General features: G+C 42.6%; 1 protein-coding gene across 1 annotated transcript in view; it reads left to right on the top strand.

Annotated features, from left to right (window-relative positions):
• The first annotated feature begins 946 nt into the window (after positions 1-946).
• The window catches only part of LOC132402103 (TGF-beta receptor type-1-like), a 78351-nt gene continuing 56762 nt past the window's right edge, over positions 947-22535 (top strand). Inside the window, exon 1 of the mRNA XM_059984701.1 lies at positions 947-1134. Within this exon, the coding sequence (XP_059840684.1) occupies positions 978-1134 (157 nt within the window). The 5' untranslated portion in view covers positions 947-977. The remainder of the gene's footprint in view (positions 1135-22535) is intronic.

Genomic DNA, 22535 nt, shown 5'->3' with positions numbered 1-22535 from the left:
ACTCTGTTTGCTATGTTGTTGCGCAGTCTGCCTCATTTTGAAATTTCGACCTCCGTATTTACAAATAAAATCTACGCTACACTGCAGCTTTCTGTGAAGGTAACGGTGGTTAAATCACTTTTGGACCTCGGGGGCCACAATTTCCTGCAGCTTCTTTATGTTTGAGTGTTACAGCTCCGACGATTCATTCCAAGTATTATAACCTGTGTATCACGAATATTACTTTTAGGCAAGTTATTTTGTTACAAAGAGTAATTGAAAATACACCTCCAGTTATTCCAGTTCCTGTTTGGGCACAGATGATATTTGTCGAAAAAGAGAGGAAAATTTTAAAATATTACATCTTTGAGCTACTCGCACTGAAAAGATAGTAGTGCACCGCGTTATAAACCTGTGGCAGGATGGGGCAATTAAATGGCGAAAGGAACAATAGCGGGACCGACAGTGAAGTACGAAAACTCCAGAGCCAGACTTTGCAAACAGAACGTGCGGCCAAGCGATCAGCAGCCGCTCGGCCAATCAAAACGCGACCACTGCAGCGGCTGGTCCAATCGCACTCGACCACTAATCATAGGTTCGATTTCTCCCCGAGCTGAAGCTGAAATGAACAAACAAACACTTAATCAGGGCGGGCGGCCAGCCTGCGCTGGCATCCCACCAGCGCATCTGTTGACACTAGCGGACAACGGCCAACCACGCGCTTTCCGACCGAGCCAATCAAACCTGGAGCAGAGAAGAGGGTTAGTTGGAGGTACCCAATGAACGGGGTCTATTTATTGAGCGACGGCGATATTCTCCAATGGAGAAGGAGATAATGCATCGCGTCTCCGTTCTGACACTCAGGTGACGAATGAGAGAAGGGCTCGAATCGGGAGGACCAATCAGACACAATGTGGCGCGGAGCCCGTGGCGGACCAATCAGGGAAGCCGTGTTATCGTTTCCGTGAGGAGGGGGGTCGGTGAGGAGGCTTCAGCCAATGGGAGTTAGCGTGTCATGGGGCCGTCGGGGCGGCAGGCTCTCCTCGGAGCGCAGAGTTAGTGGCGACCGTGGTGCTGGTGCGGCTATGGCTGGAGTGTGTCGGGGCGCGATGCTCGGCTGCGCGATGCTGCTGATCGGCGTATCCCGCGTCCTCGGTGAGTCGGTGAGAGGTGTGGGGCTTTGTAACGGTGGCGGACTGGGCCGGGCCGGGCCGGGCCGGGGTTGCAGTTAACCTCTCTTGCAGCCTCCCTCCCAACATGGCGAGGGGCCGGGGCGACGAGGAGGGCGGGGGAGGGGAGGAGTGGTGTGGTGTGGTGTGGGGGTGTTGGGGCCGGATTGCTTGCAGGACCCGTCCCCGAGAGTGTAGGGTCCCGAGTGAAGGTGGCGAAAAAGGAAGCCATTGTTTCTGAGCGGGGCTAGTGGGGTGGGATGGGAGGGGGAGCGACTCCCCCTCTGCCCCCTCTTTCTCTCCCTCCCTTCCTTCCCGAATCAAACCTTGACATCAGGTCCGTCACCCGGACCTATGGTCCGGCCAATTGGACAGCGCGGCCGGGAGCTGCGCCGTTTTACCTTGTCCAAACTTAGACCGGCCAGACCCGGTGGTGGTGGTGGGAGATGGGCTGGATGGTAGGGCTATATTATTATACCAGTTACAAAATCTTCTTCCCTCTCCTGCAGCCAAGTCATACTTGTTTTCTTTTGTTTCTGTATCCCCGTTTCGCTCCCAAACATACTGCAGGTCGGTTAGTGACAATCACTGAATTAAAATCCTTTCTGTAACTAAGTGCACGTGTGAATTTGTAGCTTTGGGCAAACAACTTGTTATCCGTTTGTATAGTTTGGATGTAAACACGGGAACACACACGACAGTTTGGAACTCGTTTTGTGATCTCTGATGGAAAACTATTATCAATTCGGGGCACCCTTTTTGGAGAAGAATCACTCTCTAGTTGACCTGTTTATGAAATTGTCAGGAGAGCAGTGTCGCAATAGCGTCTGCTGCCGTGGAATAACTGGAAGTATTCTTTGTAACAGAATAACTTGCGCAAAAGTAACATTCGTAATAGACAGATAGTTATTGTCATTGCTGAGAACAACAAGATTGCAGTGCTGCTCCATTAGTGCAAAAGCATCATACTGGCGATCCAATTACTAAAACACAATGACTACATTGAAAATAACGCCTGGGTTATTCAGAATGTCATCTAAATTACAGCTGAATTACAAACAAGTCCAAGATTAAAAGAAACAGTGGCTGTCCCGTTCAAGTGTTGCACACCCGTTGTTATAAAATCCAGAGATTAAATATAAAATAACATCAAGAATTGAACTTAAACATTTGAATCCATGCCCTGGTATTGCACTTAGTGATTGTCTTTAGCGACTATGGGGGGTGGGGGAGTGAATTGTTCAGATGTGCAACAGCCCTGGGGGAAAAGAGTTGTTTTTCATTCTGGATATCCATGCCGGATGTTTCTGCATCTCCTGTAGCAGGTAATTACTGGGGTGGGATGAGTCCATCATGATGTTATGCCATCAGGTAGAAGGTACAAGAGCCTCAGGACTGGTACCACCAGGTTCAAGAATGGTCACTACCCCTCAACAGTCAGGCTCTTGTACAAAACTCTTCTACTGAGGTGTTCTCACAACCAATGATCTCACTTTAAGGACTCTGTGTCTTGTTACTTCATGCTCTTGTTATTTATTGCTATTTATTTATATTTGCATTTGCACAGTTTGTTGTCTTCTGCAGTCTGGTCGACCTTTCATGGGATCCTGTTTTAGTTACTATTCTATAGATTGGCTGAGTACGCTGGCAGGAAAATGAATCTCCCGGTTGTATGTACTCTGATAATAAGTTTTACTTTGAACTTTGCGTTGTAGATGGTTTCCATATCGGGTATTTTGTCCCCGTGATGTTCTGTGCAGTCCTGATCACTTGCTGAAGTGCATTTCGGTCATTCTGATGTACCGTGCTGTCATGCTGTAGATCAGAATGCTATCAGTGGCACTATGATATAATGAAAGGTGCAATAAATGGACATGGCTGTTAGAAAATTGTAACTAAACACACGTTCTTTTAGATAAGTGTAGTTGTTGTTGGCTTGCATGTTTTGAGTTTCATTAGTGCTGTGGAAAACCACTTGACATTGTAACATATGGTTTCCTGGTCTGGAGGTGGTCTTGGAGGGGAAGGCGATAGTTAGTGGGGTGGGGGTTGTCTGTGAATGTGTGGATGGTGAAGCTGCCTCCGCAGTATGAAGCCATATCTCCTTGGATAGAAGTACAATAGTGAAGGATGTTCGAGTGTCAGTAACCATCAAAAAGAGCTATGTTCTGAAGAAGGCTCTCAGCCCAAAACATCGACTCTTTACTCTTCCATGTAAATGCTGCCTGACCTGCTGAGTTCCTCCAGAAATTTGTGTGTGTTGCTTTGGATTTCCAGCATCTGCAGACTTTCTTGTGTTGGTGATCTTGTGTTAAAGTTTTGCTGGAGCTAGTATTTGCACAAAACTTGCTCTATAATTTACATTAACAGTTAACATTTCAGTCTATTGGAATGTGAGCCTTCATTTAAATATGTAATTAATTAAGTTAGTTTCCAGAGCAGTTTTATTGCTGCTTGTAAAAATTGTATCTCCACAATGTAAATATGTTTAGAAGATGGAGGCAACACTCCCTCTAATTTTTATTACAGCTGTGCTGGAAAATTTTACATGGCTTGAAAACTGCACTGCACTTTTAATTTTTTTTTGTAATTTGCACATCAAAACAGCAGCCACAGCTCATGGCACAAGTAAACAATGTCAGACAGTCAGTGACTGACAGGCACAAACGACAAAAGTAAAATGTTTTGACCAGTCAGGGTCAACGGGCCAGCAATTTATTAACAGTGAGCTACTGTTTTCCATTCTGTGTTTATTGTCACAATTTGTACCACTGTTACAACTTGAAACATTGACATTGTAAATACACTGAAGCTCTAAAATGTTTCTGAGTAAAGGCTGTGGTACATTTATTTACAAAATTTATGGATTAAGTTCATTAGTACATAATTACAGGGTATCACGCAATTATATTAACATATATTCAAATTTGTAAAAGAAAATTCTAGCTGTGTGGCAGCATCGGCTATGTGTGTGGGAGTATTTCAGTTACTGCACAGCCACACATCCACGCTGCTTAGAGTGGACAGTGGGGGTGGTGGTGGGGGGATTATTTGCAAGCAATATCTGTAAATAGCTAGTTGAATTAATACCAGCGTAGTTCTGTCATTCTCGATGCTTTTGCTTTCAATAGATTAAGCTTTTGTCTATTTTGCGCTTGACTTCAGGATGTCACGGTTAGCATGATGCCATTACAGCTCAGCAGTTCAGAGTTCAATTCCAATGCCATCTGTAGGGCGTTTGTACATTCTCCCTGTGACCGTGTGGGTTTCTTCTGGGTTCTCAGGTTTCCTATTCCAATCCAAAGCAGGTTAATTGGTCCTGATGAAGGGTCTCGGCCCGAAACATTGACTGCTCGTTTCCACGGATGCTGCCTGACCTGCTGAGTACCTCCAGCTTGTTGTATGTGTTAGGTTAATTGGTCATTGTAAATTGGCCTGGCTAGTGATAAATTGGTGAGTTGTTAGGCAGTGCAGTATGGTGGGCTGGAAGGGGCTGTTCTGCAGTTTATCTATAAATACAATTAATACTTAGGGCCTTTTTTGTCACTGTATTTTTAAATGGTTTTTTTCTGCACAAAACTAAATATGTGTATGGAACTTGTGTATACTAAATCCTGTTGCTGAACATAAATGTGTCAGAGGCAGTTACAGACAAGTAGCACTTGCAGGTGGCTTTTTATGTTAAACTATTAAGTTGCGTATCCTCCTTGTGTTGAGTCTAAGTTTTCATGTTTAGTATTAAACGATTAAGATGAACTAACTGGATAAAAGTTTGGGCCGTTTAGTGTTGCTGATGTGGATGTGTTGTGTCTTGCCTGAGGCACAATCTGTCCAAGTTCAGCTGCTGCACTAACATTGTGTAGGACAACAGCCATTGTTTGGAGGTATGGGGAAAAGCATGCATTTTAAAAGAAGCCGTATTGAATTTTAGGAGAAACAGTTTTGGACCTTGCGAGCTGTTTGCTTTTCAAAAAGCATGCATTTTAAAAGACACTGTATTGCCTTGTAGGAGAAGTTTTTGGAATAATGGAATTGTTAGCTCTTCAAATTAGTTAAGATGATACATTTTTGAAGGAGTAATTACTCATCCTAAATTTAAAAACAACACGAGTGAATCTGCAGATTCTGGAAATAAATAAAAACACAAAATGCTGGCAGAACTCAGCAGGCCAGACAGCACCTATGGGAGGAGGTAGTGTCGACGTTTCGGGCCGAAACCCTTCATCAGGAGTGGTGAAAATGAGGCGGTGGGGGCCAGGGTACTTGAAATCTTAGGTGAAAATTCATCTCCTGATGAAGGGTTTCGGCCCGAAATATCGTCACTACCTCCTCCCATAGATGCTGTCTGGCCTGCTGAGTTCTGCCAGCATTTTGTGTTTTTATTTAAATTTAAAAATATTAGCTTTCTGTGAGATGGACACACATGATGAGAGAGTAGATATGTGATATAAATGCCAGAAGGACAAGGATTAATTTTATTCTTTGTATTAATTTACATGTGTTGGAAATTTGTTGTATGTTGGTCAGGGTGTGAGATGCAACAAAAAGCAATATTCTACAATTATAATTAAGAATTATATAAAAAGTAAAGTTGGAGGTTAGTGTAAATAAAATGTAGAGTGGCATGCAAAAGTTTGGGCACCCCGGCCAGAATTTCTATTACTGTGAATAGTTAAGTGAGCAGAAGATGAATTGATCTCCAAGAGTCATAAAAGTAAAGATGAAACATTTTTTTCAACATTTTAAGCAAGGTTAGTGTATTCTTTTTGTTTTGTACAATTTTAGAGTGGGGGGGGAAGAAAGTAAAGGAGCACCATGCAAAAATTTGGGCACCCCAACAGATTTGAGCTCTCAGATAACTTTTACCAAGGTCTCAGACCTTAATTAGCTTGTTAGGGCTAATACTTGTTCATAGTCATTGTTCGGAAAGGCCAGGTGATGCAAATTTCAAAGCTTTTTAAATACCCTGACTCCTCAAACCTTGTCCCAACAATCAGCAGCCATGGGCTTCTCTAAGCAGCTGCCTAGCACTCTGAAAATTAAAATAAATGATGCCCACAATGCAGGAGAAGGCTATAAGATAGCAGTGTTTTCAGGTAGCTGTTTCCTCAGTTTGTAATGTAATTAAGAAATGGCAGTTAACAGGAACGGTGGAGGTCAAGTTGAGGTCTGGAAGACCAAGAAAACTTTCTGAGAGAACTGCTGGTAGGATTACTGGAAAGGCAGATCAAAACCCCCATTTGACTGCAAAAGACCTTCAGGAAGATTTAGCAGAATCTGGAGTGGTGGTGCACTGTTCTACTGTGCAGCAACACCTGCACAAATATGACCTTCATGGAAGAGTCATCAGAAGAAAACCTTTCCTGCATCCTCACCACAAAATTCAGCGTCAGAAGTTTGCAAAGGAACATCTAAACAAACCTGATGCATTTTGGAAACAAGTCCATTGGACTGACACAGTTAAAATAGAACTTTTTGGCCGCAATGAGAAAAAAGGGTGCAGAATTTCATGAAAAGAACACCTCTCCAACTGTTAAGCACGGGGGTGGATCAATCATGCTTTGGGCTTGTGTTGCAGCCACTGGCACAGGGAACATTTCACTGGTAGAGGGAAGAATGAATTCCGTTAAATACCAGCAAATTCTGTAAGCAAACATCACACCATCTGTAAAAAAAAGAGCTGAAGATGAAAAGAGATTGGCTTCTACAACAGGATAATGATCCTAAACACACCTCAAAATCCAAAATGGACTACCTCAAGAGGCACAAACTGAAGGTTTTGTCATGGCCCTCACAGTCCCCCGACCTAAACATCATCGAAAATCTGTGCATAGACCTCAAAGAGCAGTGCAGGCCCAAGAATCGCACAGAACTAGAAGCCTTTTGCAAGGAAGAATGGGTGGAAATCCCCTAAACAAGAATTGAAAGACTCTTAGCTGGCTACAAAAAGTGTTTAGAAGCTGTGATACTTGCCAAAGGGGGTGTTACTAAGTACTGACCATGCAGGGTGCCCAAACTTTTACTTCGGGTCCTTTTCCTTTTTAGTTATTTTGTAACTGTAAAAGAAGGAAATTAAAAAAAAGTAATCTTGCTTAAAATAGTAAAGAAATGTGTCATCTTTAACGTTATGCTGCTTGGAAATCAGGTCAATTTTTACTCGTTTAGCTGTTCACAGTAACAGAAATTTTGACTGGGGTGCCCAAACTTCTGCATGCCACTGTACATAAATAATACCAGTATGTGATTTGGAAAGTTTATAGTGCAGTGACTGGGCAGGGGTGGGGGTAATAAATAAAGGGGGATGGGGCTGACTAGAATGGTTAATCAGAAAAAGCCTGCCGGGGGGGGGGGTGGGGGAGTAATTTGAAGATAGTGTGATTTTATTTTAATAGCCCTATAGCGCTGTCCTGAAGGGAGCTTTTGGAAAAGGCAGCTTGCAGGATGGGTAGTGTCTGCAATAATTGTCTTGTCTGCTTCTGTTCTGGATCCATGAAAATATGGTTAGCTTTGCTTGAACTGGCTGCATTGGCAAGTCTGCATATCTAACGGCCTTAAAAGTATTTAATTGCAAAAAGGAAATCAACTAATATTCAAAGTTTCTTTACGTGAGTATCATTTGCAATAAATTTGTGAAAGGAGGCAGAATTTGTAATACTGCTTTGCTTTATTTATGGAAGATTGGCAATGATGGGCCAACTAGTGTGGAAATATAGTTTTGATACTGGTCAGTTTGTACTGTTTTGTTACAGTGCAATGCAATGAACACTAGCCTTTAAAAATAAAAAAAAAATGTACTTTTTTCTTTTAAAATCTTTTTTAAAAAAAGCCCTGCATTAAAAAAAATCCAGTCAATTACTTAAATGTAGGTGTGAAGGTTTGGGTCCAGACAGCACTGATGAATGAACAAGAAAGAGGATCGGCTATATTTTTTTCTCATCTGTTCTGAGGCTTCAGTCCTGATGTACAGTAAAAGTATTGATAATTTAAAAACAAACAGTAGCAGTGCATCTACATTTGTAAATTGAGCTTTTTATTTTAATATTGCAATAGCATGACCCCTGGAAATGGTAATACCTGATTCAGTGATGGCCATACACTACAGAAAGCCATGTGTAAAATGATGCTCACTGCCTCTTTGAATCCATTCACATCTCTGTTCTGAGCAGAATACTTTTTCTTGCCTGCAACTAAATATAGGGAACATCAAACCTTTGTACTGTACTGCTACCGCTAGTTCATACTATCAGACACAGGAGTGGGATTGGGCCATTTAGCTCATCAAGTGCTCCACCATGACTGATTTATTATCTTTCTCAATCCCATTTTCCTGCCTTCTTGACGTAACCTTTACCCATATTAATTGAGAACCTAGCAACCTATGATTCAAATATACCCAATAAATCGGCCTCTACCCCTGCCTGTGGCAATAAATTCCTCCTGATCTGTCCTAAAGGACGTCCTTCTATTCAGGGACTGCCTTTTGGTCCTAGGCTCACCCACCATAGGAAACCTCCTTTCCGCATCCACTCTATCTAGGCCTTTCAATATTCATTGGGTTTCAATGAGACTGTCTGCACTCCCATTCTATCAGCTCTCTCCTTCTCATGGGTATCTTTTTGAAGCTGAACCAGACTTTCTACAGCATTGAGCATATTTTAACGGAAGTAGATTTCTACCATAAAGATGAGCTTTAAGTCACCTGTACATGCAGTGAAATGCATCATTTACATCAAATCCATTCAGTGAGGGTTATGCTGGGCAGCCTGTTAGTGTGAACATGCTTCCGGCAGTAACATAACATGCCTACAACTCATTACTGCAGTTCTTGGCGTATGGGAGGAAACACATATGGTCATGGGGATAACGCATAAACTCTTTGCAGGCAGGGGTGAGAATTGAACCTAACTGGCACTGTGAAAGCATTATGCTAACTGCTGTGCTACTGTGCTGCACTTATCTATCTTGAATCTAGATTCTTGACAGATCTTGACTTGGTACAAGTGGACCTGCTTCTTCTGGCTCATGCTTTTGAGGACTTTAGAGTAATTGAAAAGTACAGTGCAGAATCGTGCCCTTCAACCCAACTAGGCTGTGCTGAACCATTTAATCTGCCTATTCCCATCTACCTGAACTGGGATTATAGCCGTTAGGACCTCTACCATCCATGTACCTATCCAAATTTCTCTTAAACATTGAAAGACCTTAAGATATTGGAGCAACATCAGGCCAATTGGCCCATCAAATCTGCTCTGCCCAAGTCCTAGCCTATTCAATCTTTCCGTGTAACTTAAGTCCTCCAGTTCCAGCAGCATCCTTGTAAATTTTTGTTCTACACTTTCAATCTTATTTACATCTTTCCTGAAGGTAGGTGACCAAAACTGCAGACATTACTCTAAATTAGGCCTCACCAACATCTTATACAACTTCAGCATAACATCCCATCTCTTGTACTTAATCCATGCAATCTTTAAGATGACTGGGAACTTTGTTTGCTATAACTTGCATCAAATGCAAATTAACAGTAACCCTGGTGTTCATGGTTTTACATTTGCTCCTGATGAAGTCTGTTTTAAAAATTATTTATTTATTAAATTTTTAGAAAATTACAAGAATAAATGTGATAATAAAGTAGTAAGAAAAATATTATCCCCCCCCCCTCCCCAGCCCTTATCTAAAGAAGAAAAAAAGAAAGAAAGATTGCCTGGATATCGGAGGATCCCCACATGCTCCATGGAGTTCAAAATAATTTTAATATTTATTTTTACTTTCCCCAATTACTTTATAATTTTATCTTCAAAGGACCTATGTACTTAATCCTATCTTTTGTAGGTATGGGAGCAAAATTTTCAAAAATATATTCATTTCTTAGATTGTATGTGATTTTTTTTCAAGTGGGATACAACTATGTATTTCATTATTCCAACGATCCATAGTTAAATATAAATCAGATTTCCAAGTAACTGCGATAACTTCTCTGGCTACTGCCAATGCAATTTTTATAAATTTTTTCTGATACTTATTCAATTTAAATTTCGGTATTGTCCCTTCAATGTCTCCTAATAAAAATAATACTGGACTATGTGGGAGTTGTACTCCAGTAATTTGTTCCAATAAAAGTCTTGGATTTATCCAAAATGGTTGAATTTTAAAGCAAGACCAAGTAGAATGTAAAAAAGTACCAATTTCTCGATTACATCGAAAACATTGGTCAGACATATTTAAATTTAATCTATTTATTTTCTGTGGTGTTATATATAATTGATGTAAAAATTATATTGCATTAATCTAAGTCTAACATTTACTGTATTTCTCATACTATCAGAACATAATCTTGACCAATTTTTTCCATCAATTTTAACATTCAAATCAGATTCCCATTTTTATCTTGATTTATGAATTCCTAATTTAATTGTCTGTTTTTGAATCAAATTATACATACAAGATATAATTTTTTAAATTCTTCCTTTCTGAATTAATATTTCTATTTCACTAGGTTTTGGCATCAACATTGTTTGACCCAGCTTTTCTCGTAAATAAGTTTTTAATTGAAAAATAACAAAAAAAGTATTATTTGATATTTTATAATTTTTAATTGATCAAATGACATCAATATACCTCCAAAACAATTACCTATATATTTAATCCCCTTTTGGAACCAATTATGTAAAAGTTTATTATCCATTGTAAAAAGAATAAGCCTATTTTGGATTAAAGTTCTTTTTGCTGGTAAAGATTTCTTTATCTCATCGTCCATATTTACCTTATTCCATAAATCAATCAAGTGTCTTAATATAGGAGATTCTTTTTTTCCCATATCCATTTGGATTCCCATTTATATATAAAATCTTCTGGTATGTTTTAAATTTTACCCCTTACTAAAGGAAATTATAATCAATGTCAATTAATAACTCAATTTCGATGGTCAATAAATGGGATAAAATATTTAGGTATTAGATAATGATGTAAAAAATATATATAAACAAAATTATTTGCCATTATTAAAAAAAATAAAAGAGGATCTTGATAAATGGATGATGTTACCAATAACATTAATAGGTAGAGTTAATGCTGTAAAAATGAATATATTTCCTAGATTGCAATATTTATTTCAAACTTTACCAATACAGTTACCTCAGAAGTTTTTTCAGGAACTGAATAAATATGTAAGGAAATTTCTTTGGAAAGTAAAGATGTCAAGAATATCATTGGAAAAATTGACATGTAAATTTGATTTAGGAGGGTTACAACTTCCAAATTTTAAGAATTATTATAAAGCAAATCAACTTAGATTTATTGTGTCTTTTTTTGATGAAGAAAGACCAGCATTGATTAGAATAGAATTAGATAAGATAGGAGAAAACATACCAGAAGATTTTCTATATAAATGGGAATCCTGATGAAGTCTTGTCTTCGTTTTCATTCTCGTACTCTGGCTTATTCCTTCCTTTTCATGTATTCTTCACGCATGGCCACATGTAATGTGCTCCCAGCTTGACCTTGAGGACATCCTTAGTTTTGACCTTTCCACCATCCTTAGGCAATCTTTGATTTGGCAAGTCGTCTTTCCTCAGTAACACACACGATGCTGGAGGAACTCAGCAGATCAGGCAGCGTCAGTGGAGAGATCCCGATGAAGGGTCTCAGCACAAAACATTGACTCTTTATTCCTGACCAGCTGAGTTCATCCATCATTTTCTGTTGCTACTTTGGTTTTCCAGCATCTGCAGAACCTCTTGTGTTTGTATCTATGGAGAGGAATAAATAGTTGATGTGTCATCAGGAAGTCTTTCTTCGCTACCGTGTCTCTTTCCCCATCATCAGACACTTAATAGTAAAACTACCTTTTTTTTTGAGTATTATGTCATCTGCCTAAATATTTGCTTGTGTGGCTTTGTGTTCGATTTATATGAAAATGTCCTTGAAGTGCCTTGGAGATTTCATTACATCAGGGTTGTTATATAAATATTACAGATTATCTTGGATGCACATGCCAAAAGTCATTAAAATAGGAAAGGCTTTATTTTCGTCACTTTGTTTAAAAGGTTGCTCTTTCTCTCCAACTAGTAGCAACACCCCTTTTGTTTTCATCTCTGGCTTGTACTGTGTTGCAGAAATTTTTAGACAAAGCTTGATCTCTTATTAGAACCATAGAAGATTACAGCACAGAAACAGGCCTTTTGGCCCTTCTTGGCTGTGCCAAACCATTTTTCTGCCTAGTCCCACTGACCTGCTCCTGGGCCATATCCCTCCATACACCTCTCATCCATGTACCTGTCCAAGTTTTTCTTAAGTGTCAATAGTGAGCCCACATTTACCACTTCATCTGGCAGCTAATTCCACACTCCCACCACACACTGTGTGAAGAAGCTCCCCCAATGTTCCCTTTAAACTTTCCCCCCTTCACCCTTAACCCATGACCTCTGGTTTTTTTCTCCCTTGGCCTCAGTGGAAAAAGCCTGCTTACATTCAAGTTAACATACTGTACTGTTAACATAGTAACCCCAGAACTTATTTAACATAGTAATTTCAGTTTTACCCCTAAAACTTAATGCTGTCGTTAGTGTTATTTGAATTGGCTGGTATTGGCAACATTATAACTTTATTTTTTTGATATTCAAAACATGGTACAATATTTGAATTACTACTGTTTTCTGTGTAACTATTCACACATGCAAATCTGGCTGCACATCCATGTTTTCCTGTGTCGCTTTGCCTTAATCATTGGTTTAAATGATTAAATCAACCTTAAAGAATGAATTTGCATTTCTGTTTGGTATATCCCAAAACATTTCACAGCTGTGGATTTATTTTTAGAGTACTTTAAAGTTTACTGAGGTAAATATGGCAATTAATTAAAAGATTGGCTGGGGGATGGTACAGAATAAGCTAAAGCGATTTAATAGTTCTTCCTAAAAAAAAAATCCTAGTCACCAATGTCATGAGCATCTGGTTAATTAATACTCTTCCATTTTAATCATGAATGGGGAACGTGTTCAACCACCTTTGTAGTTGTTTTTGTTTAATGTTGCAGTGCATGTGGAAAGGGGTGGTGGTTTTAAAAGCTGAACAGTTGACTGAATAATCTTAAACACAGGAGATTCTGCTTGCTTAAGCCCATCACTCTTGTTGGAGCATAGGCTGCTGATAGCAGCTTGACTGTTGTCTGTCCTGAGCCTGTCTTTCAAGTTGTCCCTGGGTGCAGCCCATCTTAGATATTTCCTCTCCTGGGGATGAGGTTGTGGCGACCCACTTCCTAGCGCACTCGAACCAACTCACAAATAGCCAGCGCACCGGCACAAAGGCCAGTCCCAAAAGGGCGCCAGGTCTGCTTCACCAACAAAGGGAAAAGCCTGCGCGGGATTGTGAGTACGTGCCCCCTACAGCATCCACGCCCGGGGAGGGTGAGATCAGTGAGGCTTTAAAGCAAGGCTGTGAAGTTCGAATAAAATCTTCTTTAACTGCAGTTTACCGACTCCGTGTCGTTATTTAGTGCTGCGTGTAGCACACCGCTACAATTGGTGACCCCGACGGTCCAAACAATTTTTGGACCGGAGATGACCGACGCCGCATCTGTTCATGCGGGTTTGTTGAAACTGCCAAGCTTCTGGACGCTGCGACCTCACCTATGGTTCCAGCAAGCAGAAGCCCAATTCCATGTTCGGCAGATAACCTCAGAGGACACACGTTACTACTACGTGGTGAGCTCCCTCGACCAGGACACAGCGGCCCAGGTCGCGGAGTTCGTACAGTCGCCCCCGGCAGACGGCAAGTACACGGAATTCAAAGCCCTGCTCCTCAGGACTTTTGGACTCTCACGGCGCGAGCGGGCTGCCCGTTTACTGCACCTGGATGGCTTGGGAGACAGACCTCCAACGGCTTTAATGAATGAGGTGCTGTCTCTGGCCGGCGGACACAAGCCCTGCCTCATGTTTGAGCAGGCATTCCTGGAGCACCTGCCCGAGGACATGTGCCTGCTGCTGTCCGACGCGGATTTCAGCAGTCCGACGCGGACCGGGCGGACTTGCTGTGGAACGCCAAGTAGGTGAGTGGGCATCGGTCGCACAGATTACCAGGCCACGCTCCCAGCAGCAAACCAGACCAGGCCCGACCACAGAGCCTGCTAACCCCAGAGGCAGGGGTGAGGAGCCCAACGGACAATGGTGTTTCTACCACCAGCGGTGGGGTGCAGAAGCCTGCCGCTGTAGCCGGCCCTGCAAGTTCCCAAGAAACGCCAGGGCCAGCTGCCGCTAATGGCTATGGCAGCTGGCCATCGGGATAGCCTCCTGTATGTGTGGGGCAAGAGGTTGGGACACCGTTTTTTGGTCAACTCCGGTGCCGAGATCAGTGTCTTACCTCCGACGAGTTACGACACCCGCAACAGGGCACCGGGTCCCCTCCTGAGGGCCGTGAAAGGCAGCATGGTAAGGACCTACGGCACCCGTACGGTGCAGCTATGGTTCGGCTCCAGCCGGTTCATGTGGGACTTCACACTGGCCGCCGTAGCCCAACCGCTTCTTGGTGTGGATTTTTTGCGGGCTTACAGCCTGCTGGTTGACCTGCCGAGGCAGAGACTGGTCCACGCCGAGACCTTTCAGACGTTCTCCCTGGGAGAAGCCCAGTTGCCAGCCCCACACTTTGACTCCATCACGCTGTCCGACAACGCTGTTCCGACACGCTGTTCGCCCTGATGTTGGGTCCGGGCAAGGACATTACCTGGGACGAGGAGTCCGCCGCCGCTTTCATTGAAACGAAAGAAGCCTTGGCAAATGCCGCGATGCTAGTGCACCCCAGAATGGACATCCCTACCGCTCTCACAGTGGACGCATCTAACATGGCAGTCGGTGGGTTACTGGAACAACTCATTACGGGTCGCTGGCAACCCCTGGCATTTTTCAGCAAACACCTGCGGCCACCCGAGCTCAAATACAGTGCTTTCGACCGGGAACTGTTGGCGCTATACCTGGCGATCCGGCATTTCAGGTACTTCTTAGAAGGTAGGCCCTTCACCGTGTTCACGGACCACAAACCGCTTACCTTTACGTTCACGAAGGTGTCCGATCCCTGGTCGTCCCGCCAGCAGCGCCATCTGTCCTACATATCCGAATACACGACGGATGTCCGGCACGTCTTGTGTAAGGACAATGTCGTGGCAGACGCGCGCTCTCGCCCTAACATTCATGTCCTTTCCCAAGAGGTAGACTTTGAGGCGCTGGCAGAGGCGCAGCAGGAAGACGAGGAGATCCCGAGTTACAGAACCGCAGTCTCCGGTTTGCAGCTCCAGGACCTCCCTGTAGGCCCAGGTGAGAGGATCCTACTCTGTGACATCGCCACCGGCCAGCCCCGTCCCGTCATCCCGGCACCTTGGCGGGGAGTTCATACCAGCCCGAAGGGGGCAAGAGGAAGAACCCGCAGCAGTCCTGGGCAGACTACGCGAGAGGCTCGGGGAACCCAACCTGCGTACCCCAAGACCTGCAGAACTGTAAGTTTGTGTTTGTACGAAGGGTCATAGATACGTAGGTAACAGAAACAGGCCCTTTGGCACAGCTAGTCCATGCCAAACCATTTCAACTGCCTAATTCTATCGACCTGCACCCAGCCCATTGCCCTCCAAACCCCTCCCATTCATGTACCTATGCAAACTTCTCTTTAAATGTTACCATTTCTGTAGCTCTCTGTTTTTATGGGATAGAGTGCTAACCCCATGGCCAACCCTCCTCCTTTCACAGACAAGCTTGGGATCATCTGTGTGGATTTGAGACATTCTGCAGATGCTGGAAAACTGGAGAAACACACTCAAAATGCTGGAGGAGCTCAGCAAGTCAGGCAGCATCAGTCCTGATGAAGGGTTTCATCATGAAATGTGAACTCTGTTCTTTTCCATAGGTGCTGCCTTGCCTGCTGAGATCCTCCAGTATTTTGTGTGTTGACTGTATAATGTGTTCTTCTATTCACAAGCTGATGTTTACAACAATCCAGAATAACACGCACACCAAATGCTGGAGAAACTCAACCCATCAGCATCATAAACAGGCAATGTTTTAGGCCAAAACCCTTCATTGGGCTCCTAATGAAGAATTAACATGGATTTCAAAAGAGAAGTTCTTGACTGACAGATGTTAATGCATTTTTGAAGAAATCGTAAAAGGAGTAGACAGTGATAATGTTGTAGATGTAATTAATATAGATATTCAAAGGACTCACGGTAAGGAAGCTTGTTATCTAATGAATCAGGTCATGAGGTTCAGAGATAGGAACAGAGCAGCATGGAGTGTCTTCAGGGTAGGAGCGCAGGTGTTTGGTCTGCCAGAGAAAGCAGGATCTCCCAGTGGCCACACATTTTAATTCCACGTCCCATTCCCATTCTGATATGTCTATCCATGGCCGCCTCTACTGTCAAAATGAATCCAAACTCAGGTTGGAGGAACAGCACCTATACTAGCTTGGGTAGCCTCCAACCTGATGGCATGAACATTGACTTCTCTAACTTCCGTTAATGCCCCTCCTCCCCCTCTTACCCCATCCCTGACATATTTAGTTGTTTGCCTGTTCTCCATCTCCCTCTCGTGCTCCCCCCTCCCCCTTTCTCCTGAGGCCTCCCGTCCCATGATCCTTTCCCTTCTCCAGCTCTGTATCACTTTCGCCAATCACATTTCCAGCTCTTAGCTTCACCCCACCCCCTCCGGTCTTCTCCTATCATTTCGCATTTCCCCCTCTCCCCACTACTTTCAAATCTCTTACTATCTTTCCTTTCAGTTAGTCCTGAAGAAGGGTCTCGACCCGAAACATCGACAGTGCTTCTCCTTATAGATGCTGCCTGACCTGCTGTGTTCCACCAGCATTTTGTGTGTGTTGTTTGAATTTCTAGCATCTGCAGATTTCCTCGTGTTTGTTATTTAGCGTCAGTTAGTCAAACGTTAGTCTTAGTATATAGTATATATTTTGCCTTTCTATGCATATAAAACACTTAAGAAACTTATGTATTCCAATAATTAAACCACTGCATTGCTTAGTAATAATTGTAGTTTTCATCGGGGCAGGGCTTTTCACATGCTCCATTATTCTCACTTTATCTGTTATCCTATAAAATTGTTCCGATTGTTGACCAACTGTAGCCTAACGCTTTTCTGACTGATGGCGTTTCACCTCTTTCCAAACGCTTTATTATTTCCACTTAATTTTCAATTGCGATCGCTTCCCCGTCAATGGAACAGAAACACTGTGGGCGTTGGGTCCCGACCTCCGCCGGCTCCCGAGGTCCGCTGGGTCCGAACGACCACCGTACTGAGACAGGCTGAATGGGACAAGTGGGGGCTGTGCTGGGTTTGGGTATTTGATCATCCACAATACTCTGTGTGGGAATTTAAACTGGAGGTGGCAGTGTTTTTTTTTTACGAGGTCGAGTTACAAGCTTGATATCAACCCGGCACGGATGGTACGGGAGTCACTGAATCGACATCAACCCGGCACAGGAGTGGTCTGTCACTGGATTGATCTCTGAAACCTCCATTCACCAGCCCGGCACTGATCTTACTGTGCCACCAGCCGACCAGGGTCAGGGTGAATCTTACTAAGAAAATTTTAAGCCAAATACAAAGTTAGACACTCAACACAGTGTCAACGGCAACGACTTAAAATGACGGACGTTGTTGGGATCAGACTTAAAATGGCAGACGGCGTTCTCCTCCCTCGGTTCGTAAGTACGAGTTGTCCGTAAGTCGGACGATCGTAACTCGGGGACTACCTGTACCTAATACAATGTAAATGCTATGTAAAATAGTTGTTATACTGCATTGTTTAGAGAATAATGACAAGAAAATAAAGTATGTGCATGCTTGAACAATAAGTGCTTGAAGAGCATTTCTGGGTTTTCTTGATTTGTGGTTGGTTGAATTGCGGATGCGGAACTCGCGGATAAGGACTGTATAGCTGAAATAGTTTAAGTTTTGTATACTTTGACGGTCATTTGTTACGGTTAGTTCCTAATTGGTCAAACCAAAAGATTTTGAGGTGCTGCTTATGTTTTAGTTTTGCCAAATGAAGTAAGGAATTTCATCTTTCTCCCAGTAAAATCAAGATTCCTAGTATGGTTTATAAATTGGAATCCAAAGGGACAACTTTGCATATTTTTTGGTAAACTCCAGTGATTAAGGATACATGGGACACCACAGTAGGTTAGTGATTACGTGACACTGTCACAGCTCTGGGCGTCGTTGTGTCGAGTTCAGTTCCAGCATGTTATATAAGCAACTTTGTACATCCTTCCCCTGAGCACATTGGTTTTCTTCGAGTGCTCCAGTTTCCTCCCATATTTCGAAGGCATACTGATTAGTTGGTCATTATAAATTGTACTGTGATTAGGCTAGGGTCAAATAGGTGGGCTGGAGGGGCCTGTTGTGCGCTGTGTCTGGACAAACAACAGCTTGGCTTGACTATTTCTGTCTTCTAACATTTTGCATCAAGAGTTTGTAGAACGCAGAAGTGACATTTGCACTGAGTCAATGTAAAGCCATCACAAATACAACTGTTGTACTTGAGTAGAAATCATCCTTACTCTGGAAATCCTGGCTTGCCCAAAGTCAGTTGTGCTATACGTCCTGTGTGAGTGGGGAAAGAGTATGATTTATTTGCTGAGTAAAAGAGAAAATTTAGATTTATTATGCCTTAAGCTGAGATTCTTTCTCCCCTTTGTCTCCTGAAGGCATTAAGTTTCATCAGGCGGCAGGGAGCTTGAGACACGAACTTTATATGCAATCTGACTACAGTACTGAGATACCAGCAATTCACCCTGATCTTCTGAGTATGTGAATGAATTGCATTTGGGATGTGTTAGCCTCTTATCCATAGTTTGCATTAAAAAAAACCTGATGTTTAAGCTGGTTTGATATTTTATGTTTGCTACTTCACTTTCAATTGTTGATCCAAAAATATATCCCTGTTATTTACTTCAAAAAGGAAAGAGATATTTTTGTAATTCCTGGCCAGTCTGCCCAAGGTCGATGGTTAGAGAATTTTGAGATGACAGTCAGGCACAAATAGCATCCAACAAAGCATGCTAGTAAATGAAAATTAAATAATTTACACATTAAATGGAAAATTCAACCATTTGACTTGGAGTCCACTTCCTTTCATTTAATCATAAGGGCCAATGGCGCAGAAAAGTTTGGGACTAACGAGGATACTTAAGAGAATATACACAACAGGTTCTGCAGATGGATGAAAGAAAAACAGAGGCTATGAGAAAAGGGAAGAGTCAGATTGATCTCACATTAAAGGATCAGCACCATAACATGGACCGAAGAGCCTGTGGTGTACTGTTCTATGTTCCAGATACTTGAAATCTTGAGCAACATGCATAAAATGCTGGAAAAACTCAGTAAGTCAGGCAGCATCTAAGGAGGGGAGCAAACAGTTGATGTTTCAGGCCAGAACCCTTCATCACAACTGGAAGGGAAGTGGGCAGAAGGTATTTATTTTTTTCAGACGTACAGCATGGTAACAACCCTTTTGATCCAACAAGCCAGAGCCACCCAATTACACACATGTCACCAATTAACTGTGTTTTTGGAATGTGGGAGGAAACCTACTTGGTCCAGGAAGAAAATACAAACGGCTTTCAGATCTGGGTCACTGCTACAGTAATTGAGTTACCAAGCTATGTTACCGTGCTGTCATATAGTATCCATCCCATTCACATTGCTGCATAATATTCTAATAATAACTAATGAGAGTACTATATAGTAATGTGTATATGAAATTTCAAAATACAGTTAGCAAACATTAGCCAAGCTAAATGCTGATGAGATATGTCTCTTGTATAGTGTATGGACTAGTGATGAATATTCTTGAAAGCCAATGAGAAATATTTGAAGTTTTGCTAGTGCAGCAGCTAAAGAGGACTGTTGTAGAACAATAGCATCTTCTATCATATAGGGGAAGATTCTCTGAAGTAGTTTTGTAATCTGTTGTGATGTATCCTGTCAGTTTATACGTAGAAGTATGGGTTACTTGGCTTCTGGGGCATGCTCCACTGCACTTTGGTTTGTGGATGATTTGAGCTTAACTTTCTTTTTGCTTTTGACTGTTTCACCTTCACTGCTGACTATTTAACAACATTGAGGTTGGTTGGAGTTAGGGTGGGGATAGATGTTCCATTTTTGGATTTTTTTTTGTACTTTTAACAGTTTGCCATTTAAGATTCTTACTGTATATTTCCACTGGTGAAAATAATTTCTTCTTGCAGGTCTCATCAAGGTCTAATATTTTAGACATGTTTTAAGAGTACACTTGGGACTGGGAATAGATCAGTTATTGCTTGGGGCCTGCTGGTCCATTTTATGTCTGTTTTGGGAGCAATAGTCCAAAAAGTAGGTCAGTTACTTGGAAGGATAAAGATTAGCTTTTGTTTGTCACATTGTAGTTTGAAACATGTACATCTTTGCATCAGTGGCCAGAGAGGTCACCTGATAGAGGTGTATAAGATGATGTGGGTAGCCAGAGGCTTTGTTCCAGTGCTGAAATGACTAACATGAGGGGGGCATAGTTTTAAGGTGCTTGGAAGTAGGTACAGAGGGGAAGTTAGGGGTAAGTTTTTCCACACAGAGTAGTGGTGTGTGAAATGTACTGCCAGCGACAGTGGTAGAGGTGGGTACAATAGGGTCTTTTAAGAGACTCTTAGATAGATACATGGAGCTTAGAAAAATAGAGGGCTATGCAGTAGGGAAATCCTAGGCAGTTTCTGGAGTGGGTTACATGGTCAGCACAGCATTGTGGGCCAAAGGGCCTGTGTGCTGTAGATTTCTATGTTCTATGATCTGTGAGTCCAAGGATGTGCTGGGGACAGGCCGCAAGTGTTGCCATGCTTCTGGCGTCTCGGTAGAGTATCCACACCTTACCAACCCTAACCCGTTTGTGCTTGGAATGTGGGAGGAAACCAGACCACTCAGACGAATCCCACACAGTCACAGGGAGAACATACAAATTCCTTAGAGAAAACAGTGGGAATTGAATCCTGATCAGCATTGCAATTGCTGCTACATTATTGCCCCAGTGTGGGAAGGTTCCTGAGGAATAAGACATGCGTACATCTGGAAAGAGGGCTTGATTCGGGGCAGTCAGCTCGACTTTGTACATGGGAAATAATATCTTACGAGCTTGGAGTGTTTTTTTGAGGTGGTTGATGTGGTTTATCTGGACTTCAGTAAGGCCTTTAAGTTTTCAGAAGGTTGGATTGCATGGGATCCAGGGAGAGCTAGCTAATTGGGCACACAGTTGGCTTGATGGTAGAAGGCAGAGGTTGTTTCTTGGACTGGAGGCCCAATGCCTTGGGGGATCAGTGCTGGGTCCATTGTTGTTCGTCATCTATATCACTGATTTGAATAAGAATGTAGAAGGTGTCATTGATAAGTTTGCAGATGACACTGAAGTAGATGGTTTAGTGGCCAATGAAGAAGGTTTTCAAAGTAAAACTTATTATCAGAGTGCATGCATGTCAATAGACAATAGGTGCAGAGGTAGACCATTCGGCCCTTCGAGCCTGCACCGCAATTCTGAGATCATGGCTGATCATCTACTATCAATACCCAGTTCCTGCTTTGTCCCCAAATCTCTTGATTCCCCTATCCATAAGATACCTATCTAGCTCCTTCTTGAAAGCATCCAGGGAATTGGCCTCCACTGCCTTCCGAGGCAGTGCATTCCAGACCCCCACAACACTCTGGGAGAAGAAGTTTTTCCTGAACTCTGTCCTAAATGACCTACCCCTTATTCTCAAACCATGCCCTCTGGTACTGGACTCTCCCAGCATCTGGAACATATTTCCTGCCTCTATCTTGTCCAATCCCTTAATAATCTTATATGTTTCAATCAGATCCCCTCTCAATCTCCTGAATTCCAGCATGTACAAGCCCAGTCTCTCTAACCTCTCTGCGTAAGACAGTCAGGACATCCCAGGAATTAACCGTGTGAATCTACGCTGCACTTCCTCTACAGCCAGGATGTCCTTCCTCAACCCTGGAGACCAAAACTGTACACAAGTGTGGTCTCACCAGGGCCCTGTACAAATGCAAAAGGATTTCCTTGCTCTTGTACTCAATTCCCTTTGTAATAAAGGCCAACATTCCATTAGCCTTCTTCACTGCCTGCTGCACTTGCTCATTCACCTTCATTGATTGTTGAACAAGGACTCCTAGATCTCTTTGTATTTCTCCCTTACCTAACTCTACACCGTTCAGATAATCTGCCTTCCAGTTCTTACACCCAAAGTAGATAACCTCACACTTATTCACATTAAATGTCATCTGCCAAGTATCTGCCCACTCTCTCAGCCTATCCAAGTCACCCTGAATTCTCCTAACATCCTCATCACATGTCACACTGCCACCCAGCTTA

Source organism: Hypanus sabinus, chromosome 1, assembly GCF_030144855.1.
Source record: "Hypanus sabinus isolate sHypSab1 chromosome 1, sHypSab1.hap1, whole genome shotgun sequence".
Taxonomy (NCBI): domain Eukaryota; kingdom Metazoa; phylum Chordata; class Chondrichthyes; order Myliobatiformes; family Dasyatidae; genus Hypanus; species Hypanus sabinus.
The sequence above is the reverse complement of the archived record's forward strand: the minus strand, read 5'-3'. Positions and strand labels throughout refer to the sequence as shown.